General features: G+C 46.2%; 6 protein-coding genes across 8 annotated transcripts in view; 4 read left to right on the top strand and 2 right to left on the bottom strand.

Moving 5' to 3' along the window:
- Positions 1 to 19,177, bottom strand: part of LOC114852390 (mucin-2-like) — a 68,437-nt gene that overhangs the window by 34,591 nt on the left and 14,669 nt on the right. The window lies entirely within an intron of this gene.
- LOC114852447 (protein NLRC3-like) lies at positions 451 to 6,667 on the bottom strand. Its single transcript, XM_029144829.3, has 11 exons — positions 6,510 to 6,667; positions 6,329 to 6,416; positions 5,738 to 5,794; positions 5,513 to 5,629; positions 4,907 to 4,958; positions 4,367 to 4,586; positions 2,368 to 4,156; positions 2,126 to 2,299; positions 1,803 to 1,976; positions 1,669 to 1,715; positions 451 to 1,538 (listed from the first exon to the last, which is right to left on the bottom strand). The coding sequence occupies exons 2-11, from the start codon at positions 6,400 to 6,402 to the stop codon at positions 961 to 963; spliced, it is 3,282 nt and encodes a 1,093-aa protein (XP_029000662.1). The 5' UTR covers positions 6,403 to 6,416; positions 6,510 to 6,667; the 3' UTR covers positions 451 to 960.
- Positions 6,874 to 11,117, top strand: atp6v0d1 (ATPase H+ transporting V0 subunit d1). Its single transcript, XM_029144830.3, has 8 exons — positions 6,874 to 7,095; positions 7,882 to 8,053; positions 8,641 to 8,819; positions 8,928 to 9,007; positions 9,200 to 9,277; positions 9,354 to 9,530; positions 9,715 to 9,792; positions 10,107 to 11,117. Exons 1-8 carry the CDS (start codon positions 6,969 to 6,971, stop codon positions 10,266 to 10,268), a joined length of 1,053 nt encoding a protein of 350 aa, XP_029000663.1. The 5' UTR covers positions 6,874 to 6,968; the 3' UTR covers positions 10,269 to 11,117.
- foxr1 (forkhead box R1) lies at positions 11,500 to 13,224 on the top strand. The gene is made up of 7 exons (XM_029145436.3): positions 11,500 to 11,689; positions 11,815 to 11,907; positions 11,974 to 12,152; positions 12,232 to 12,288; positions 12,441 to 12,568; positions 12,750 to 12,982; positions 13,057 to 13,224. The coding sequence occupies exons 1-7, from the start codon at positions 11,569 to 11,571 to the stop codon at positions 13,083 to 13,085; spliced, it is 840 nt and encodes a 279-aa protein (XP_029001269.1). The 5' UTR covers positions 11,500 to 11,568; the 3' UTR covers positions 13,086 to 13,224.
- On the top strand, positions 13,256 to 15,399 carry LOC114852792 (uncharacterized). The gene is made up of 7 exons (XM_029145435.3): positions 13,256 to 13,402; positions 13,473 to 13,625; positions 13,731 to 13,880; positions 13,948 to 14,136; positions 14,402 to 14,616; positions 14,704 to 15,002; positions 15,104 to 15,399. The coding sequence occupies exons 3-7, from the start codon at positions 13,741 to 13,743 to the stop codon at positions 15,293 to 15,295; spliced, it is 1,035 nt and encodes a 344-aa protein (XP_029001268.1). The 5' UTR covers positions 13,256 to 13,402; positions 13,473 to 13,625; positions 13,731 to 13,740; the 3' UTR covers positions 15,296 to 15,399.
- LOC114852791 (uncharacterized) lies at positions 15,673 to 18,475 on the top strand. Of its 2 annotated transcripts, XM_055507550.1 has the most exons (6): positions 15,673 to 15,798; positions 15,877 to 16,043; positions 16,116 to 16,328; positions 16,442 to 16,668; positions 16,969 to 17,267; positions 17,606 to 18,475. In XM_055507550.1, the coding sequence occupies exons 2-6, from the start codon at positions 15,898 to 15,900 to the stop codon at positions 17,795 to 17,797; spliced, it is 1,077 nt and encodes a 358-aa protein (XP_055363525.1). In that variant the 5' UTR covers positions 15,673 to 15,798; positions 15,877 to 15,897; the 3' UTR covers positions 17,798 to 18,475. The 2 variants fall into 2 exon arrangements, with proteins under 2 accessions (XP_055363525.1, XP_029001266.1); XM_029145433.3 differs by lacking the exon at positions 15,673 to 15,798 and having other exon boundaries at positions 15,805 to 16,043.

Here is a 19,177-nt window from a genome sequence, read left to right as displayed (position 1 = left end):
GCCTCCCAGAAGTCAACGTTCATTCCTGGGCACTAAAGATGCTGTTTTGGCCCAGCGACTGCTGGGCAGAGACTGTCCTCATCTTCTCGCTCCTTGAGCGGGAGAGTTTGGACTTTTCAATCCTGTTTCGTTTCCTCTATGTTATGCACTTACCTTCTTGCTGCGTTCTTGCTTTGGTTTGTGTTTTGCGCCTGGGACTTTGCCCTAGTGAGATGGGTTCTGTCTGTTCTGTTTTTTGACCTGTCTAATTAAACACTCATCTAACTCAAGTCCTGTCTCAGCACTGGTTTGTTTGTTTCTGTACGTTCACGAGCATGAACTTGTTAGTGTGATGTTAGTGATGTTAGTGTATTGAATATTAATAAAACAACATTAAGCATACAGTAACATTGTACATATTTAAAGTATATTTGCTTAAACATGCAAAAATGTCAAAGGATTAGACATTGGAACTTTTATTTTTCACACAATCTTTAATCCACTTTCCAAATGGTAGACTGATAGATATACAGTAGTAAGAGCTTCTCTGTCACTGGCACCATGGAACCACTGAACAGAGTGTGGGTGGGTACGACTGGTACAACTTTGGTCTGGCTTTCATCCTGTTTGTTTGTTTAGTTTTTGTGTTTCTATTAATTCACGTTGACCCCCAAGGACCAGTTCTTTGTCCAGCAATAAGACCCTGTACTCCTTTAGCCTAGTTCACTGCAGCAGCTTTTACCTTCCATCAGAGGACGCTTATAAACCATTCACAGTTCAGCTCCTTAGCGTATTGCTTCACTTTTAGCTCTTGTTTTACGTTGGCGCCTCTGACCTACACATCAGATCTTTTACCTCTGTATGAACCTTTATAAAACGTGAGATCCTCATGCAGTAGGCTTCCATCATGTTGAAAAGGACAGGTTTCATTTACACAAAGCTTCAAAGCTTTTCTTTTTATTGGTCCAGTGAACACATTGTTCATTCCTTCACCTGTGATAGAACAATTGAGCATGGTAACAATTTGGAATCAGTCCTAACATTAGTCATTCGCCCAAACCCAAACGCTGGGTAGACTGGCTGAGTGAAGGTGGTGTGGAAGGTGTGCAGCTCGATCAGTTGGTTAGACGAGGTGGGGATACTGTAAAAGGACAGGGTCCCTGCAGACCAGTCCAGGTACACCCCCACTCTGTCACACTCAGAGGGTGGTGGGCCGTCTATGTCTGTCACCGTGTTATTGTGCCAGGCCGTGAAGCTGTTAGGAGAACACATCAGACTCCAGGACTGGTCGTTCCAGCCCAGGCAGCAGCTGTCACCGTCTCCGCTCCTCCTGATCCCTCTGTAGGCCACTCCCACATTCACCCGTCCCAACCAGTACAGCTCCCAGTAACAGCGACCTGTCAGACCGTCGCTACCCAGCAGCTGTTTCCAGGTGTCGAATCTCTCTGGATGATCAGGATAAGGTTTCTTCTCCACCACCACTGTTGCTCTAGTGTTCATATCAAACAGACAGATGTTTCTGTTTGCTGTGTTTGGATCCAGTGACAGACTGCAGAGATCTGACAACAAGAAACAAAACATCAGTGTTTATTTTACAGCTAACTGAGTAACTGTCCAACATGTCAAATCCCTGAATGTGCTGCTAAAGCATCCAGAGAGTGTCTGAAGCAGTAGAAAAGTTGAACTTACACCGCTGAGGCACTGGTTGCAGTCGACACTCACCACAGTGATCGAGGCTGAGAAAGAGATCAGAGGCTTAACTCCAAGCTGCCGTAGATAACATGTTTATAATGAGCGCCTGTGCAGTTAAAATTGAACTGTACTTAAGTGTTTTCAGATTCCACTGAGGATCCTTGAGTCGAGCGTTGAGCTGCTGTATGGACGAGTCCCCTGGATGATTAAAGCTTAGGTCCAGCTCTTTTAAATGGGACGGGTTGGCGCTCAGAGCGAGAAGCAACGAATCAACACCTGCCTCTGTGACCAGGCAGCCAGACAACCTGACAACACACAATCATCACCTGCTGAACGAGAGCCTCAGGCACAAAGACCGAGCTGATGCTGCACAAAGATGATGTGAGGATGAGCTGCTGTGAGGAAGAGGAGCCAGTGGTTTCTATGCTGCTGGGCATCCGTCCATCGGCCTCACCTGAGAACTTCCAGTTTGCTGTGAGGACAACCAAGTCCAGCTGAGAGCAGCCTCACTCCTGTGTCACCCAGGTCGTTGTTGCTCAGGTCCACTTCTCTCAGGTTCGAGTCCTTGCTGGTAAAAACCGAGGCCAGAACATCGCAGCTTTTCGGTGAAAGGCCACACCCACTTAACCTGAAGAAAGAAAACAGGCTTTAATTTATTGTAAAATAACAAGTCATGCCTTTTGTCTGTAAACCTACAGAGACTTTCTAGATGCTTTGACGACAGGCACTAGTGACTGGAGTCCCTCCTCTGAGCCGGAGAATTTCTTCAGGTCGAACACATCCAGGTCTTTTTGTGATGACAGCAGGATGAAGACCAGCGCTGCCCACTGAGAGGGAGACAGCTTATCTGCGGTGACGCCACCTGAGCTCAGGTACTGCTGCATCTCCTCCACTAGAGAATGATCGTCCAGCTCATTCAGACAGTGGAACATGTTGATGCTCCTCTCTGGAGGGAGGCTGCCTCTGATCTTCTTCTTGATGTACTGCACTAATGCCCCGCTGACGTCCGGACTGGTTCCTGTCTTTTTCAGGAGGCCTTGCAGTGGAGTTTGGTTGTTCTCCAGCGAAAGGCCCAGGAGAAAGCGGACAAACAGGTCCAGATGTCCAGTCGGACTCTCCAAGGCTCTGTCCACTGCAGTCCTGTAGAAGTGTTTGGTTTTAGACTTTATGCGTAATGTCAACCGTTTACTTCGAAGCAGATCAACATCAGTTTCCATGAATGTCAGAAAGACGTGAAGAGCTGCCAGGAATTCATGAATGGTCAGATGGACAAAGCAAAACACCTTGTTCTCATTCAGCCGACGCTTCCCTCTCCACACCTCTGTGATGAGTCCTGATTGGACTGATACAGATTTTATGTCCGTCCCACAGACCATTAGTTCATCTTCATAGAAGATCAGCTTGTTCTTCTCTAGCGTTTCGAACGCTAACCTTCCCAGAGCACGAACTGTGCCACTGCTTTCAGAGCTCCAGACTGGATCTGTTTCAGCTCTTCCACGATACTTTACATTCCCCTGTTTGGTCTGAACCACCAGGAAATAGATGTAGAGCTCAGTCAGGGTTTTGGGAAGCTCTCCTCCCTCTCTGGTTTCCAGCAGATCCTCCAGAACTGTAGCAGTGATCCAGCAGAACACTGGGATGTGACACATGACGTGGAGGCTTCTTGAGCTCTTGATGTGGGAGATGATTGTTGTGGCCTGCTGCTCGTCTCTAAGTCTCTTCCTGAAGTACTCCTCCTTTTGCGGATCAGTGAAGCCTCTGACCTCCGTCACCATGTCAACGCATGCGGCAGGGATCTGATTGGCGGCTGCAGGTCGAGTGGTGATCCAGAGCTGAGCAGAAGGAAGCAGCTTCCCCCTGATGATGTTGGTGATCAGCGCAACGACCGAGGCCGGCTTTGTAACATCGGTCAGGATTTCGATGGTTTTGAAGTCCAGCTGAAGTTGACTCTCATCCAGACCATCGAAGATGAACAAAACCTGCAACTCTTCAAATTTGCAGATTCCTGCCTCCATGGTTTCAGTGAAGAAGTGATGAAGAAGCTCCACCAAGCTGAAGTTCTGCTCTTTCAATAAGTTCAGCTCATGGAAAGCGATTGGGAAGATAAAGTGGATGTCCCGTCCCGTTCTGTCCTCAGCCCAGTCCAGGACGAACTTCTGTGTCAGGACCGTTTTGCCGATGCCAGCCACACCTTTTGTTACCAGAGTTCTGATTGGTTCGCCTCTGCCAGGTACGGATCCAAACAAATCCCCACACTGGAGGATCCTCTCGTGTGAACGGTCAGACTTCCAGGAAGCTGCTTGTATCTGTCTGACCTCATGTTGACTGTTCATTGCTCTGTTCTCTCCTTGTGTCACATGGAGCTCTGTGTAGATCTCCTTCAGTCGTATTGGGTTTCCAGATTCATCAGTGCCCTCAAACAAAGTCTGGAACTTCCTTTTGAGGTTAGACTTGAGCTTCTGTTGGCATCTGGCTAGTCGAGATTCTAACAAACAGAGAGATTGATAGTTTATGAATGTTTAGTGTGAATGTCTGGCTTAGTTCATTTTGGCCTATCGCATGTTTTCTCGCTTTCGTCACTGACTAAATATCTTACAGCTCCAGATTTTCTCCAGAGTTTAGGCCAATAGATAGAGGTAAATCTGCAGTTTATAGCACTAACTGATCTATAGTCTGATCCATAACAGAGGCTTACTGCTGTGCAGAGACTCAGCCAGATGTTCCTGCCTCATCATTCTTAAACAGTTCAGCGTGACGGTCAGAATTGCTTCTCTGTTGCTGTTTCTCCTGATGTCGTCAACTTCCATCGCTTCATCGTCTTCTTTCAGCTCCTTGTCTGGTTGTTCTGAATCCAGAATCTTCCTCAGTTTTTTTAGCTCATTTCTGACTAAATTAACCACATTTTCTTCAACCACCTAAAAGAGTAAATCAAAGTTTGTATCTTATATGATATAGAAGCTGATGCATTTGTTCCTATCAATAATCACAGTGTGATCTGCGGTATAAATCTTAAAATAAAATGTTATGAACTGGTGACAAACGAGGTTATGTTAGTTTGTTACATCTTTCGTCATCAGGAAACCTTGAGCGCTACTTTGTTGTCTTCAGTTATAAGTGAAGTAATAATAAAAGGATTCGTGGAAGTCAAATATTTTGACATTAAACTGTGCAGCACACAGTCAGAGGACGGGGGCCACAGTTCCCATCATTCGTTTCGAAGGTTAAACTGTCTTACTGTAAAAATGTTGTCCAAGTTCCAGTCGGGCTGGTTACTGGAAACCTCTGAGCTGTCAAACACACACAAGCCATCATCAGTCTGTGGCTGCAGTCCTCATTATTATTTTCACATTTGGCTTATTAAAATTTTATAATTATAATGAGGTTTGTGTGTTTTTATAGTGATGGTGGGAGGCTGTAAAACAAAATGACTGAAACCATCACCAAAACTTTTAACAGCCAACAGCCACTGATCTGAAAACTGAACTAAGTCATCAGAACTAATGTTTGTACACAGAGTTTTTAGCTTGTTTGGTTTTTTACAGCTTAAACATGTAGGAACCGGTTCCAATGGAATGTTTCCTGGTTGTAACTGAGCTGTTTCAGGAATCATTCGCTCTGCATTTACTGTCAGTTCCCTCCTCTGACATTTATTTTTTACTTCCAAACCTTGGCTGAATTCCTAAACACAATGAACAAACAAAGCTAAACTAAGTAATTGACTCTGAGTTGAGCTACAACATTTAATCAAGTTAAACTGGACTCAAGTACATTACAGACTCTCTAGGTGTAGGTTGGTGGCATCACAGTAAGAAAAGCAGTGTTTGAGTCATTGAATTCTTACCTCAGCTTTGGATTAGGCTGCTCACCACGAAACGCGATAGGCTCGCTCTTAGACCGGTCACTTCTAATGGACACACAGCTGGGTGGAGGTGGTGCCGGTCCATTCTGGTCCAGTTGGCTACGACAATTGACATTCAGGTTTTGATTAAAGCTATCAAGTAAATCATCACCTTATACTTCCTGACCCCTGGATCCATGCTATAGAATACAATATTTGTGCTCTTACCTCATCTTCTCGCTCTGCTGTCCATCAAACGTCATAGGCACAATCCTCGACTGGCAACTGTGGGATTTGTTAGGTCTTTAGTTGTGTTAAGTCTTAAACCTTGTCTTGTAAAATGCCTTGAGAAAGATTTCATTGGGAATTGGTGCTACACCACTCGCAGACCCTTCTCATTTCAGGGGACCCAAGCCATCCTGCTAATTGCTTCTTCTGCCTCCTGCTGTCAGGGAGGAGGCTACAGACCCTCAAAGCCAGGACCAGCAGACTGAGGGATGGCCTCATTCTTCAGGCAGTAAGGAGGCTGAATTCCCTGACTGCTATGCCCCATCTCCCTGAAGAGAAAGACACCCCCCCCCCCAACCACATATACACAACCACTCCAGTCTCCTCATCTTCCTGCACAGACTCCCTTTTATACCTTTACACCAGCTCACAAGTTGGAAAAGACACTTTAAACTCCTTGTCTTATACTGTGTGTTTACAGTCATGTTGTTGTTGTTGTGCCTTTTATATTCTCTATATTGTAAGTATTGTAGTAAAGTAATGTAGTAATGTAATATAGTAAAGTATTATGAGGTCTTATCTTATTCTTACCGTTCCCTGCCTGTTTGGTTTTGATATCTCCTCAGAACTCCAGACTTGTCCTCTGTCTTCTCTGACACATCCATAGTGGAGTGTCCACCTTTACAGGAACAGGCAGAGAGGCATTGAAACATATTTAACCCAGAGAAATATGATCAGTTGTACCAACAGTTTGTAATATGAGGATTCTTACCTGGAAACCCACATCAGAGCAGGTGGATTGGAAGTAAATCTCTCACTGCTGCTTCTAATGTGACTTTGGCTCTAACTACTGTTAACCAGTAGGACCTGTTCAGTCTGAGCTCCTAACATACCAACATATCAACATACTAACAGGACACTGAAGGTTGTCCTCTTAGTTTCTGTACTCGGATCCTAAATCAAACACTTTCAAATTCGACTCTTGCTTAATTAACCTGTTTTTGTGATTACGGATGTTCAACGTTTTGTTGTTTGCTGTATAGTTGCAAACAGCAACAGACTGTTGTTAACACAACAACACGCGCTTACACACACACAGACACACACACACGCACACACGCACGCAGGCACACCGGTCAGCTGACTGTCACATGGTCCGGTCAGCTGATGCTAAAGCTAACCAGCCGAGCGGACGGTTCTTCTCCAGAGACTGGGCTCACGGTCGGACAGGATGCCTTTCTCCGAGCTGTACTTTAACGTCGATAACGGCTACCTGGAGGGGCTGGTTAGAGGATTTAAGGCTGGAATTCTGTCCCAGGCGGATTATTTGAACCTCGTTCAGTGTGAGACTCTGGAAGGTGAGTGAACCGGGAGAGGAGCGCTAGCCAGCTAACTAGCGGCTAACAGCTAAGTGCCCTAACGCTGGCACCAGCTGTCACTGTAAGCTAAGCTAGCTACAGTGGCTGGCTGGTGTACGTTAAGATACGATTACGTTTAATTGATGTAGTCAATGTACCTTGTTGCTGTTGTATTATACTATTAACACTGTTAAGTTCGCTCCAAACAGGAGCGTCATTCCATCTGGTCCATTTTTTTCTGATATCACTGGCTAGGTTAGATAGCATTATGCTAACTACAATTAAACCGCTGTAGATTCAGTATCCATTGATCAATGTTGGGTTTTTTAGAGGAAGTGAAATTACAGCAGCGATGTTTCAGCAGCTTCAGCCGTTCGTAGCTAACTGCATTTAAAGGTTTTATTGCTTGTAATGATAAATATCACATTTACAGCTTCTTTCATCTCAGAGGACGTTAAAGACAGTAACTGCAAGTAAAGCAAAACAAGTTCACTCCCTATTCAGTAAAGTATATTACATCCCATAAAACGCTGAGGTTTTCAGCACTTTCAGTCACTGTTTTCAGAGGTTAGTTTTTTATAGTTATGTATCCGAGCTTAAAAATTAAAAAATTAAAGAATGATGAGAAATGATTTTTTTATTCTTTAAAATGTATTATAATAATTGAGTTCACAGCAATTGATGCAGTGATCTATACATATAGAAATGGTAATAACGTATCATCATCATGTTATATTGTGGAACGTTATTGCGTGCCTTTTTACCGTTCCTGCTCGTTTGTCTCAGACCTGAAGCTCCACCTGCAGAGCACAGACTATGGCAGCTTCCTGGCAAACGAGGCTTCTCCTCTCACCGTGTCGGTCATCGACGACAAGCTGAAGGAGAAGATGGTGGTGGAGTTTCGCCACATGAGGAACCAGTCGTACGAGCCGTTGGCCAGCTTCATGGACTTCATCACGTAAGCCACAGTCTTGTTAATGATGAGAATGACAACATGAGCAGGCCTGTTTGAAAGCTCAGCTCAGATAAAAACAGGTGTTGTTTCTTCATGTGGGAAACTTCATAGTGTCTTTACAGATCCCAGAACTGCTTGTAAAGCTCTGTTCTGATGTGACCTCTCTTTACCATAGTCATGTAATTTGACCTCACAGTCGCTGATGTTTACATGTTTATTCCTTCTTGTTTTGACCCAACACATAATCAGATTTGTAATAGTGGTGGCATCAAGTTTGGATATATATCAGTTACACCTATTGGTTTCATATTAATCAGATTATTTCAGGTTGTATCAGCATTAAAAATACTAGTTACCATAGATATATAATATGTAGCAGAGAGTCTACATCCAATAAGCCACTAATCTGTTTAGTGGTACTGTAATACCTCTCTCTCTTGCTTGAGATGCTCCAGGAAGTTATAAAGCTTTTCTGTTTACTGATGCACTAGAGCATTATGTAACTGGATGTTATGGACTTAAAGTGTGCTTAACACACATGGATTTAACAGTTTAAAAGCGTTCTGTCTCTTCCAACTGCTGCTACTCAGGTACAGCTACATGATCGATAACGTCATCCTGCTGATCACCGGCACTCTGCACCAGCGGGCCATCTCTGAGCTGGTGCCCAAGTGTCACCCACTGGGCAGCTTTGAGCAGATGGAGGCGGTCAACATCGCCCAGACCCCCGCTGAGCTGTATAACGCCATCCTGGTGGACACACCCCTCGGTAAGCAGTGAACTCTGGAACCATTTAACCCGGAGGAGTGAGTGAAGTCTGAGGATTAACAGCAGATGGAGCCAAAGATCAAACCATTCCATCTTCTTTTTCCTTCAGCTGCTTTCTTCCAGGACTGCATATCTGAACAGGACTTGGATGAGATGAACATTGAAATCATTCGTAACACGCTTTACAAGGTGAATACTATGATTATATGGTCATATTTAGTTAGAGGTAAACTGGAAAGGAGATGTGACCTACCAGCACAGAATCTGTCATGATTTAGATCGAATATTATTATATTAGTTACAGGTTGATTGATGAATGGTCTGTCTATACAATAATAATTGTTATTACTGCATGCTTATTGAAAACACATTTCCACGCAGGCTTATCTGGAAGCTTTCTATAAGTTTTGCTCCAACCTGGGAGGAACCACAGCTGACACCATGTGTCCTATTCTGGAGGTGAGTGAACACCAGAGAACGATCCACCCAGACCCAAAGGCCCTGAGTGAGAGTGAACTTGTTGCCTCTGCTCCAGTTTGAAGCTGACAGGAGGGCCTTCATCATCACCATCAACTCGTTTGGCACTGAGCTGTCCAAGGAGGACCGCGCTAAGCTCTTCCCCCACTGCGGGAAGCTCTACCCAGAAGGCCTTGCTCAGCTGGCCCGGGCAGATGACTACGAGCAGGTCAAGGCTGTCGCAGATTTCTATCCTGTAAGTACAAAAACGTGACATTTGCTCCACCTAATTATTCAGTTTGATCAGTTTGTTTATTACTGTACAGTGAAGTCTGTTAGATGCTGATTTCAAGTCTTGTTTGTTTGTGATCTGCCTTTAGATTTAGTTTTCACTGTTTTTATGAAGCTCAACCTGAATATATTCCTCGTTTTCTCATCAGGAGTACAAGCTGCTATTTGAAGGTGCCGGCAGCAACCCAGGAGACAAGACACTGGAGGATCGCTTCTTTGAGCATGAGGTCTCACATGTCATCATACACACTGTTGCACCTAGAGAAGCTCATAAACCAACTGTGATTCACCAAGTCCAGGGTTTAGACTAAAACTGTTCACTGCGCGAACCAAATCTGTAACAAATAGAAAACCTCTGCTGTTCATTATCAGTTTCGGAGGGAGTCTGATAAATGAATGCGTTGTTGTCAGGTACCAGCCTCCAATAAGATTAAGGTGCTCTCTGAATGTCAACAACACTAATAACACGGATGCTTGTGATCAGAAGGTTTTCTCTGTCTTCACTCCCTCCCCTATCTTTTTCTCTCTTCCACCACTTCAGGTGAAGCTCAACAAGCTGGCTTTCCTCAACCAGTTCCACTTTAGTGTTTTCTACGCCTACGTCAAGCTGAAGGAGCAGGAGTGCAGGAACATCGTGTGGATCGCAGAGTGCATCGCCCAGCGGCACCGTGCCAAGATCGACAACTACATTCCCATCTTTTAATCGTCCCCTTCCATCATTTCACTCCGCCTCGCGTCTTGAACAGTGTGTCCAGTCACAGCTCGGTGTTAAAGGTTCTGTTGGTCTGATGCTGCGTTTCCTCCATTCTTTACCTGTAGGTGTGAACGGTTCTTGCCCTTGTTGACCAGTCAGGCTCATTATCGCTTTTAACTGAATTCAGAGAAGATGCTGCTGCTTGTTTTTGTTTTCTTCAGTGTAATATGTAAAACAAGTGATTTGACTTTCAAACATGCCCCAGTCAGACGCTCGCTGTTGTTTTATGGTCCCATGCTATTTTCCACATGTTCACGTTCTAAGACCAGGATGTAACCCAACAGCTAAAAGTCAGAAAAGTTTAGCAAAGTAAACTCCAGCAGCCCTTTGGTGGATTGAGGCACATAAAACACACAGACCAGACCCAACCCAGTAAAACGACAGCTTCACCTCATACGACCTTCATCCTCCAGGTCAACATAGGCATTTCCTTCCTCTGTTCAGCATCAGTCACCATCAGCTTCCAGAGAAGCCCTATTTATTTCTGTGTTAGTGCTATGTTTTGTGTGCGTCAGGTCATTGCTGTGATTTTCCCCAAAAAACATGAAACATTTGATTGGTCTCAAGTAGATTACTGAAACGAAACGACCGCGTCGGCACCGTCCCTGCTCATGTGTGAAGTGTCTGTAAATGAACGTTACTGGAATGAAGCAAAACCTTGAGTGTAAAACAAACTATAAAATTATATAGAGATATTTAAAGATGATTTCTTTTTCTCATGCTGTAAAAATTGATTTTATCTGTTTCTTACTTGTGAAATGTGTAAATGTGACAGAAATAAAGCATTAACTGCTTTAATGCACGTCTGGATTTTAATGTGCAGACAAGAAGGTTGAATGTGAGATGGACCAGACTTGTGGCATCTTCATTAATGAAATGAAAATCTCACAGTGGCCTGATTTTATTCCATCTAATTGTTGAATTTGAATTAAATGAAGGCACAAATGTAACTGACTGAAACCTTTTGTCCTGGCTGATGAACAGGAGCCTTAAGTCTGAAACTTTACGAGAAAGCAGACGCTCTCAGCTCACGTTGGTCTGGAACGACCATCAGCCAGCGGAGCCACTTTTACCAGATTAACTTAATGACCTAAGATGATTTTTGACTAGCTCAAGTCTTAAACCACAGGAGCTGCCTCCTAATTGAGTACAGCCTGAACTCGTCAGGTTTAATCAGGCTGCTGAGCTCCAGCTGAGGATCCAAAGGTCTCAGTAAAGCTGCTCTCATGGCAGAAGCAGAGGAGCAGCCATGACCTTACAGCTTGAAACCAGCGCTCGCCTCCTGGAGCTGCACTGCTCCGTGGGCCTGACGGACTGGGACATGGACAAGGAGCTGAGGCTGGTGACGACCACCGACCAGTTCTTCCATGGTGACTGTTCTCTCCACAGGAGCCTCGACTGGGGTCGCGCAGCGTAACTCCTGAGCTAACTACATTCATGTGTTGTGTTTAAGCCTGATGGTCAAAATGTTGTGTGTATCACTGTCTGATGTCAGATGACAAACTGAATGAGCCGTATGCCGTCCAGAGGCCTTCAGTTGGAGCCTCAAGGAGAAAAGATGAGTTCATCTGGTACGATCCAACCTCAGGTGAGCGTCCGCACCAGACGGTTCTGTTCATAAAGCTGGTCACACAGGATCCCCTCTGTCCTCCAGACTCCTTTGTGAAGCCAAACCTGTGGCTGATGGTGAATCCAAACATCGCCTGCCCGATCCAGTATGAAGAGGAGCCAGCGAGCCTGCAGCCTCCCTGTGACCCCGCGGTGACCCCTGACCTCCACGTGGTGGCTCCTCTCCACAAGGAGCTGCTGCGTCCAGGTTCCTCAGAGCTCATGGTACGATACACAAAGAAGGAAAACGACTTAAATGTCAAACTAAAACTAAAGTTTGGCCTTGTTTCATTGACCCATCAAGACAGAAGACGTCTCTCATCAACCAACCAAGAGGAGACGGAGGAGCAGGACCACCAAGGTGACAGCCTTCTGTTCTCCACACTGGCTTTATTCATTATTCAATACTTGTGGGAGACTTAAAGTTTAGAAGTTTAGGTGTGGCTGCTTTAGAAATGTGGAAATGGAAAAAGCATCCAACCACGATGACTTATTTTTTTTGTTGTTTTGCAGGACTTTAAGAACCTGAAACCCGGCTGCTGGCCTCGTCCACCTGTCAATTACTGCATCCTCATCGCCTTGGCTCTGAAGAGCAGTCACACTGGGAGCCTCAAGGTGCAGCAGATCTACAACTTCACCAGGTCAGCGCTCAAACCCAAATGGGCCGAGCCTTCCCGTGCATCATCGGACCTCTGGGCTGTGGGTCTCTTCTCCTTGTGCCCCCCTGACTCCTTGGGAAGCAGACGTCGCATCTCTGGTGTAATGCTAACAGGCTGAGCTCCTCTGAGATCTGAGCCCTCGGTCTCCTCTCTCCTCGTCCAGAGAACACTTCCCCTTCTTCCAGACGGCTCCGGACGGCTGGAAAAACACCATCCGCCACAACCTGTGCTTCAACAGCAGCTTCCGCAAAACCTGCAACCAGCTGTGCAGAGACGGCAAAAGGAAGTCGTGCTTCTGGCACCTGACGCCGGACGGACACCGGCGGCTCACGGACGAGATCCACACGCTGACCCAGGAGTTGTTCAGGCAGCTGGAGAGGAGCATGGCCCGTCCAGGTGGGACACGAGGGAGGCACAGTCTCTGAGTGCGAGCATGGTGACGTGTTGGTGATGTCCTGTTCTGGTTTCAGATGTCATTTGGAAGCTGCTCACTGTGTGACTCCAGGCCAGAAACTGGATGTGTGAAGAAGTTAAATATGCAGCAGTGATTTTGTACAGTAAATCTTTGTTTCCTTTTGGTGTAGATGTTGCTGCACAGTGTGATGTCATAGTGAATATAAATATATTTTTTGTTGGCACATCAGTGAGTAGACTGTTTAATTATTTAAACATTTTATTTTCTCATTTTCTGAGCCTGACCTTATTAAACAGGGGACCATATCCCCTAACGTCACCGTTAAGAACTGGAGCTTCGTCACGCTTGGACTCCGGCATTTGTCTGGAACTAGAAATGAAAGGGTCACGAACGTGCTTGTGGTGAGCGATGTCCTGATGTTTGTGGCTTATTTGCCTGCAGAAATATGCATAAACGTGTTCTTTTTTTCAGGTCTGTAGGTAAATCGAGTTTATTGACAGTCAAATAGTGTGGATGGTTCATGTTCATGTCCTGCTTTATGGATATGATGAGCTGGTGGTGCAGTCGGGTGCTGGAGGCTCGTTGAGCAGCGTCTGGTTTCCTGAAGAACAAACATCAGAACAGGTGAAGTGACTGAACCTATCATTAAATGGTTTATTTTGTTTCAAGGTCTTTTCACATTGGACATAAACTGTCTGACTTATGAAGTCACTGCATTTTTACTAACAGATCAGTGACGATGAAGAGCGGCCTGCCAGGACTCTTCGTCATCCTCCTCTTCCTCAGCACTGTGTCTGGACAGGGATCAGTGCTAAACAAAACCATAGTCTACATCCAGAACTACTCCACGTGGCTGGACGCCCAGACCTTCTGCAGGAGGTTGGTGCTTCTGCAGCCTTCTGTAGTGTGGCTTTGATCCTGACGGGTCTCTCGTTCGTTTGTGCAGCTCCTACTCTGACCTGGCTGTTCTCTACGAGCAGTCTGATGTAGACAACATGGACTTGTATCAGTACTTTGCCTGGATCAGCCTCAACAAGGACGGGAATAACTGGGGCGTGAAACTAGACCAGAATATCTGGGTAAACGATTACCAGCCAAATCAAGGATGTGCTGTTGTCAACTATCAGAAGCAAAGGTAAAATCATTGATTCAATAGCGACACTGGTTTAAGTCCTTCCGCTATCAGAGGAACTGACCTGGTTAGATGCTAATGGTTTGGGATCAGATTCCTTTTATTACGATGATGTAATCAAACAAAATTTTGAAACGGGGGCAGTTTACTGAATAGGACTCAATACTGATTAAAGATCTTTTAACCCTGAATGATCATCAGATCAATGTCAGTATTAACCCTAGCAGGTACAACTCGTTTGTGTGTAAACTCTACTTTCTTGCGTCAGGCTTCAAGGTGCTGACTGTGAACAAGATTACTTCTTCTTTTGTTCTGCATCTGAAGACAAGTATGTGTTTATAAACGAGTCGCTGACATGGTCGGAGGCTGAGGCGCGGTGCAAGAAGCCCTACGGTGGCCTGGGGGTCGTCAAAGACAAAGATCACCTGAACAAAGCTACTTTAAGACAGGACTTCCCCGTCTGGACCGGGCTGCACCGGAATGGTAAAGTGTCGTACACAAACTGAACCACTTCACAGCTTGACCACACGTTGTCACAGTCACCACTAAACCTCAACATCTGCTCCTCAGGGGCAACGTGGTCGTGGAGCGCTGGTCTGTCCGACTACAGGAACTGGGCCCTGAATGAGCCGGGGAACAATGGGGACTGCGTCGCCATCTCCTCTGTGAGCAAAACCATGACGACCCATAACTGCTCGGCCCGTTATCCCTTCATCTGCTTCATGGACAACCTGCTGCTGGTGAAGGAGAACCGGACCTGGGAGGAGGCGCTGGAATACTGCAAAAAACTCAACGCACAGCTGGTCAGCGTGCAGCCTGGAGACTACACCTACATAAGTGACAGAGCGATTGAGGCCGACACAGACGAGGTGGGTTCAGGGCTCTAATGAGCTTGCTTTTTTTATTGCGCCTCTATTACAGTCTTTACCGCCATGCGGGAGCACACAGGTCTCTGGTTTGCTCTCCTCAGGTGTGGACGGGCCTTCGGTACCTGGCTGGTAGTTGGTTCTGGGTGAACGGGGCAGATATAACGCTGTCTGACCTGCCTGGCTGCCCTCTCACCGAGCTGCACTGTGGAGCCTTCTCTAAAAACGATCCAGGAAGGCTGGAGGCCCGGGACTGTGTGGAGGAGAAGAACTTCCTGTGTTACAGCGAGGGGTGAAGACGTCGCTGAGTTTGTCCCTAGCGCCGTCTCTTTTAAATGCCAAATCATGTCACATGCTTTGTTTCGCTCCTGGATCAACTTAATAAAAACTGTTTTTCTGAGTCTGATTTCTGAGTCATTACTGTACAAAGATGCCTAAACAATCTCAAACGTTCAATCGACGTTCCTTGGCTGGCGATCAGAGAAACCGTAGGTTTGTCCGTCCAGACCTGTACTGTAGATGCTGCACTATTAAAGCTGTGTCGTTAACACGACTCATGGGACGCGTCACGTTCAGTGATCTTGTTTGTGCTTCTGATCACGTGTCCTCAGGTCAGTAAACAAATCTCGGGTTGCATTTGATAGCAGTCAAATAGAAGTGAAGATGCAGAGGCCTGACTGTTGATTTTAGAGCTTCTGCTATTCAAAGCAGCTGCTGCATGTCCTGAGCTCGCAGCAGTGGGGCGTCGATTCGATGCTGCAGGCTCATTGAGCAGCTCCAGCGTTGTCTCTGTCGTCAGGTAACATCTGACTGACCTGCATGTTTTCTTTTCAAGCCTCTGTCTGACATTGTGATGTCTTCTGGTGTTAACATGAAGCTGTGCATCAGAAAGGCGGCGATGGAGACGAGGAGCAGCCTCCCGGAACTTTTCCTGCTGCTGCTCGTCAGCACCTCTGCCTCTGGACTCGGATCCGTGTTAGTCAGACGGAGGTTCGAGATCCCGGGTTACAGCTCTTGGACGACTTCTCAGACCTTCTGCAGGAGGTGAGGTTCCTGTTTCACCATGAGCCGTGTGTTCAGGCCTCTCGTGGTAAAAGGCATTTATTCTTCTACTAGTTCTTCTTGGTACAAGGACCTGGTCACCCTTCACACGCGGTCCGATGAAGACTCACTGAACCTACAGCCGTTTTATGTCTGGGTCGGGCTGCAGAAGGGCCTCCTGAACAATTGGACCTGGATTAATGGTCAGGCGCTGAACACCAGCCGCCTGCCCATCGGGAACACGCTGCTCGGGGACAGTTGTGCTTACTACAGTTACATGGACAATAAGTAAACTGATTCTAGAGCTTCTGTGATGTTTGAATGTTTTATGTTAAAAGAAAAGCATCTTAACCTTGTTTAGTAAAACGTTTACTGAATGAACGTATTTTTCCCTCTTCAAGGTTCTACGTCGGCATTTGTGACAGCTTTTACTTCTTCTTATGCTCCAAGCTCAACGCCAGCAACGTTTACGAATACACCTTCATAAACCAGTCGAAGACGTGGTCCGATGCTCGGCTGTACTGTCAGAACGGCCTCGGGGATCTGGGCGTCTCCGAGGACGACCTGCAGCTGAAAAAAGCTGTGTACCAGCAGGACTACCCGGCGTGGATCGGCCTCTACAGAGACGGTAGTGCTAATAAACGCACCGCAACGGTTAATTTAACACTAACAAGTATAAAATAGATATGGATGATGTGTTCGTGGACCATTCTTAGCATAGGATATTTGCATATATTAAAGTTTGCTTTAGCTTGTGGCTTTACAGTGACATTCAGGGTTTCCTCTGGTTGATTGACCTCTGACCTCCCATTCCCAATAGGTTGGTTGGTTTCCATGATGTCAGGCTCTCAGGACAGGTTCATTTCTGACTTCACTCTCTTTTTTGATGTTCAGCCGTTATCTATAAACCTTCATGTGTGCTCTCCAGGGGCAACGTGGTCGTGGAGCGCTGGTCTGTCCGAATACAGGAACTGGGCCCCGAATGAGCCGGGGAACAATGGGGACTGCGTCGCCATCTCCTCTGTGAGCAAAACCATGACGACCCAAAACTGCTCGGCCCGTTATCCCTTCATCTGCTTCGTGGACAACCTGCTGCTGGTGAAGGAGAACCGGACCTGGGAGGAGGCGCTGGAATACTGCAAAGAACTCAACGCACAGCTGGTCAGCGTGCAGCCTGAAGACTACACCTACATAAGTGACAGAGCGATGGAGGCCGACACAGACGAGGTGGGAGACATTCAGGTCGTACAATAACACAGGACTCATCAAACAGACTCCTGGATTTCTTGGGTGGACATCACACACTTCATTCCTTCATTGCATTCCTTCATCCTGTTATTTTCTTCAGTGGCAGGAAGAAGCGGTGCATGCTGGGTAGACTGCTGCAATTACTCTATTAGCACACGGTCAGGTTTAGACTGGTTCTTGTGTGTTTAGTTCACTTACAGTAGGTCTACTGTACACTGGGACTGTATGCAGTAAATCAGTCAATCAGGCTATATTGTACATTTTCAAGCATGAAACATACAAATGCTGAAGCGTCATCTGTGGTTTTGTCTCCTCAGGTGTGGACGGGCCTCCGCTTCCTGGCTGGTAGCTGGTTCTGGACCAACGGCGCCAGTCTGCAGCTCCCGGAGCTGCCCCTCTGTCCCCTCGGCGAGCAGCACTGTGGAGCCTTCTCCAGGGAGAACGGCAACAGTTTGGCAACCAGCGACTGCTCAGCCACAAAGAACTTCCTGTGTTACAGCTCATGGTAGAGACAGAGAACAAGGAACGTACGTAAGCAGTCCCACATCTGCACAAGCCTACCTCCAGGTCCCCTACACCCTCCAGCACCATCCGTCCTTCTGAGCCACATCCTCGTCAACCTCTCCGAGGCCTGAACCGTCTTTCTTGGTTCTCATTAAAATCCTCATGTTCTGTGACGTGTCTTGTCTCTGTTGGAATCTATAAGGAAATGTTTGTTGTGACTGGATTTTCACTGTGTGTAATGAAGCTGGCAGCTCATCTGAGTGAGAGGGTGTGGCAGATGTTGGGGTCATTGTAGAGTTTAGACACAGAATGTATCTGGTCCCTGGATGTAACTAGCTTTGAAAAGTCCTGAGAGGGTCGATAAATATACTAAGCCCACATTAAAGACAACTGAAAAAGATGAACTCTTATCGGAGGATAAACAACAAACAAGACCTTTGTGATGTGTTTAATCCATCTGATTGTTGGCACCATCACCATCATTATAGACCGGGTGAGTTCTAACTAACCTGTGAAGATCAGACAGTGTCATTTGGTCCATCACCTCGTCCTGTGTGGCAGCAGACAAACTCACTGGTTTGGTCAGTACAGGTGGAGAAAACTGTCAAATGGGGCAGATCATACATATGTATATCTATAATGTATCATATTAACTGGTCTAATTAATAATTATGCTGAGTCACCGATGTGCTATTGTGTGTTTTATTTAGCTCAGTGTTAAAACCCTTGTTGTCTCACACACAAACCAAACCTGAACCAGCTCCAGATGTGCTGCATTAGCTGCTGAATGCTCCTCATCCGTCTGGATCTCATCAGCATGACGTCATGTTGAGGAGCAGTTGGCAGCGTTTACTGGGAGCGTGGCGACTCTGGGCCAAGAACAGAATTGCAACTGCTTCAGGCCTGAAGCACTGCACACGTTCACTAACTGGATGATAAACTAATTAAATGCTAACGTGCCGTCACCTGGCTGTGATTAAAGTAGACAGACAGAGCTACTGCACAGAGGAACTGGAGGGAGGAGGGAGAGGCCCAGGGTCCATCATCATCCTGTCTCATTTGGTAGATTAGGTCACGTCTTAGACATGAATCAGAGAAGACAGTGAAAGGAAACATGTGGTGATCCACCGTCAGCTGCTCTATGGATCCTGCTAAATACTCTGGTTCCGTCTGGGTCCTGGTCCTGCGTTTGTCTGCGTCTCACCACTTAGCAGCACAGTGACATGATGCGTTCATTGTAGAAATAGCTGTTAGAGATGAACGCATGGCTCCGTCTGGACCATGATCCACATCCGACAAACATGATCAGACCTCTGTCTTGGAACATCCTGATGGAGACTAAGAGCCTTTGTTCATGTATGTGTGTTAAAGTCATGAACATCCAA

Source organism: Betta splendens, chromosome 3, assembly GCF_900634795.4.
Source record: "Betta splendens chromosome 3, fBetSpl5.4, whole genome shotgun sequence".
Classification (NCBI taxonomy): domain Eukaryota; kingdom Metazoa; phylum Chordata; class Actinopteri; order Anabantiformes; family Osphronemidae; genus Betta; species Betta splendens.
The sequence above is the reverse complement of the archived record's forward strand: the minus strand, read 5'-3'. Positions and strand labels throughout refer to the sequence as shown.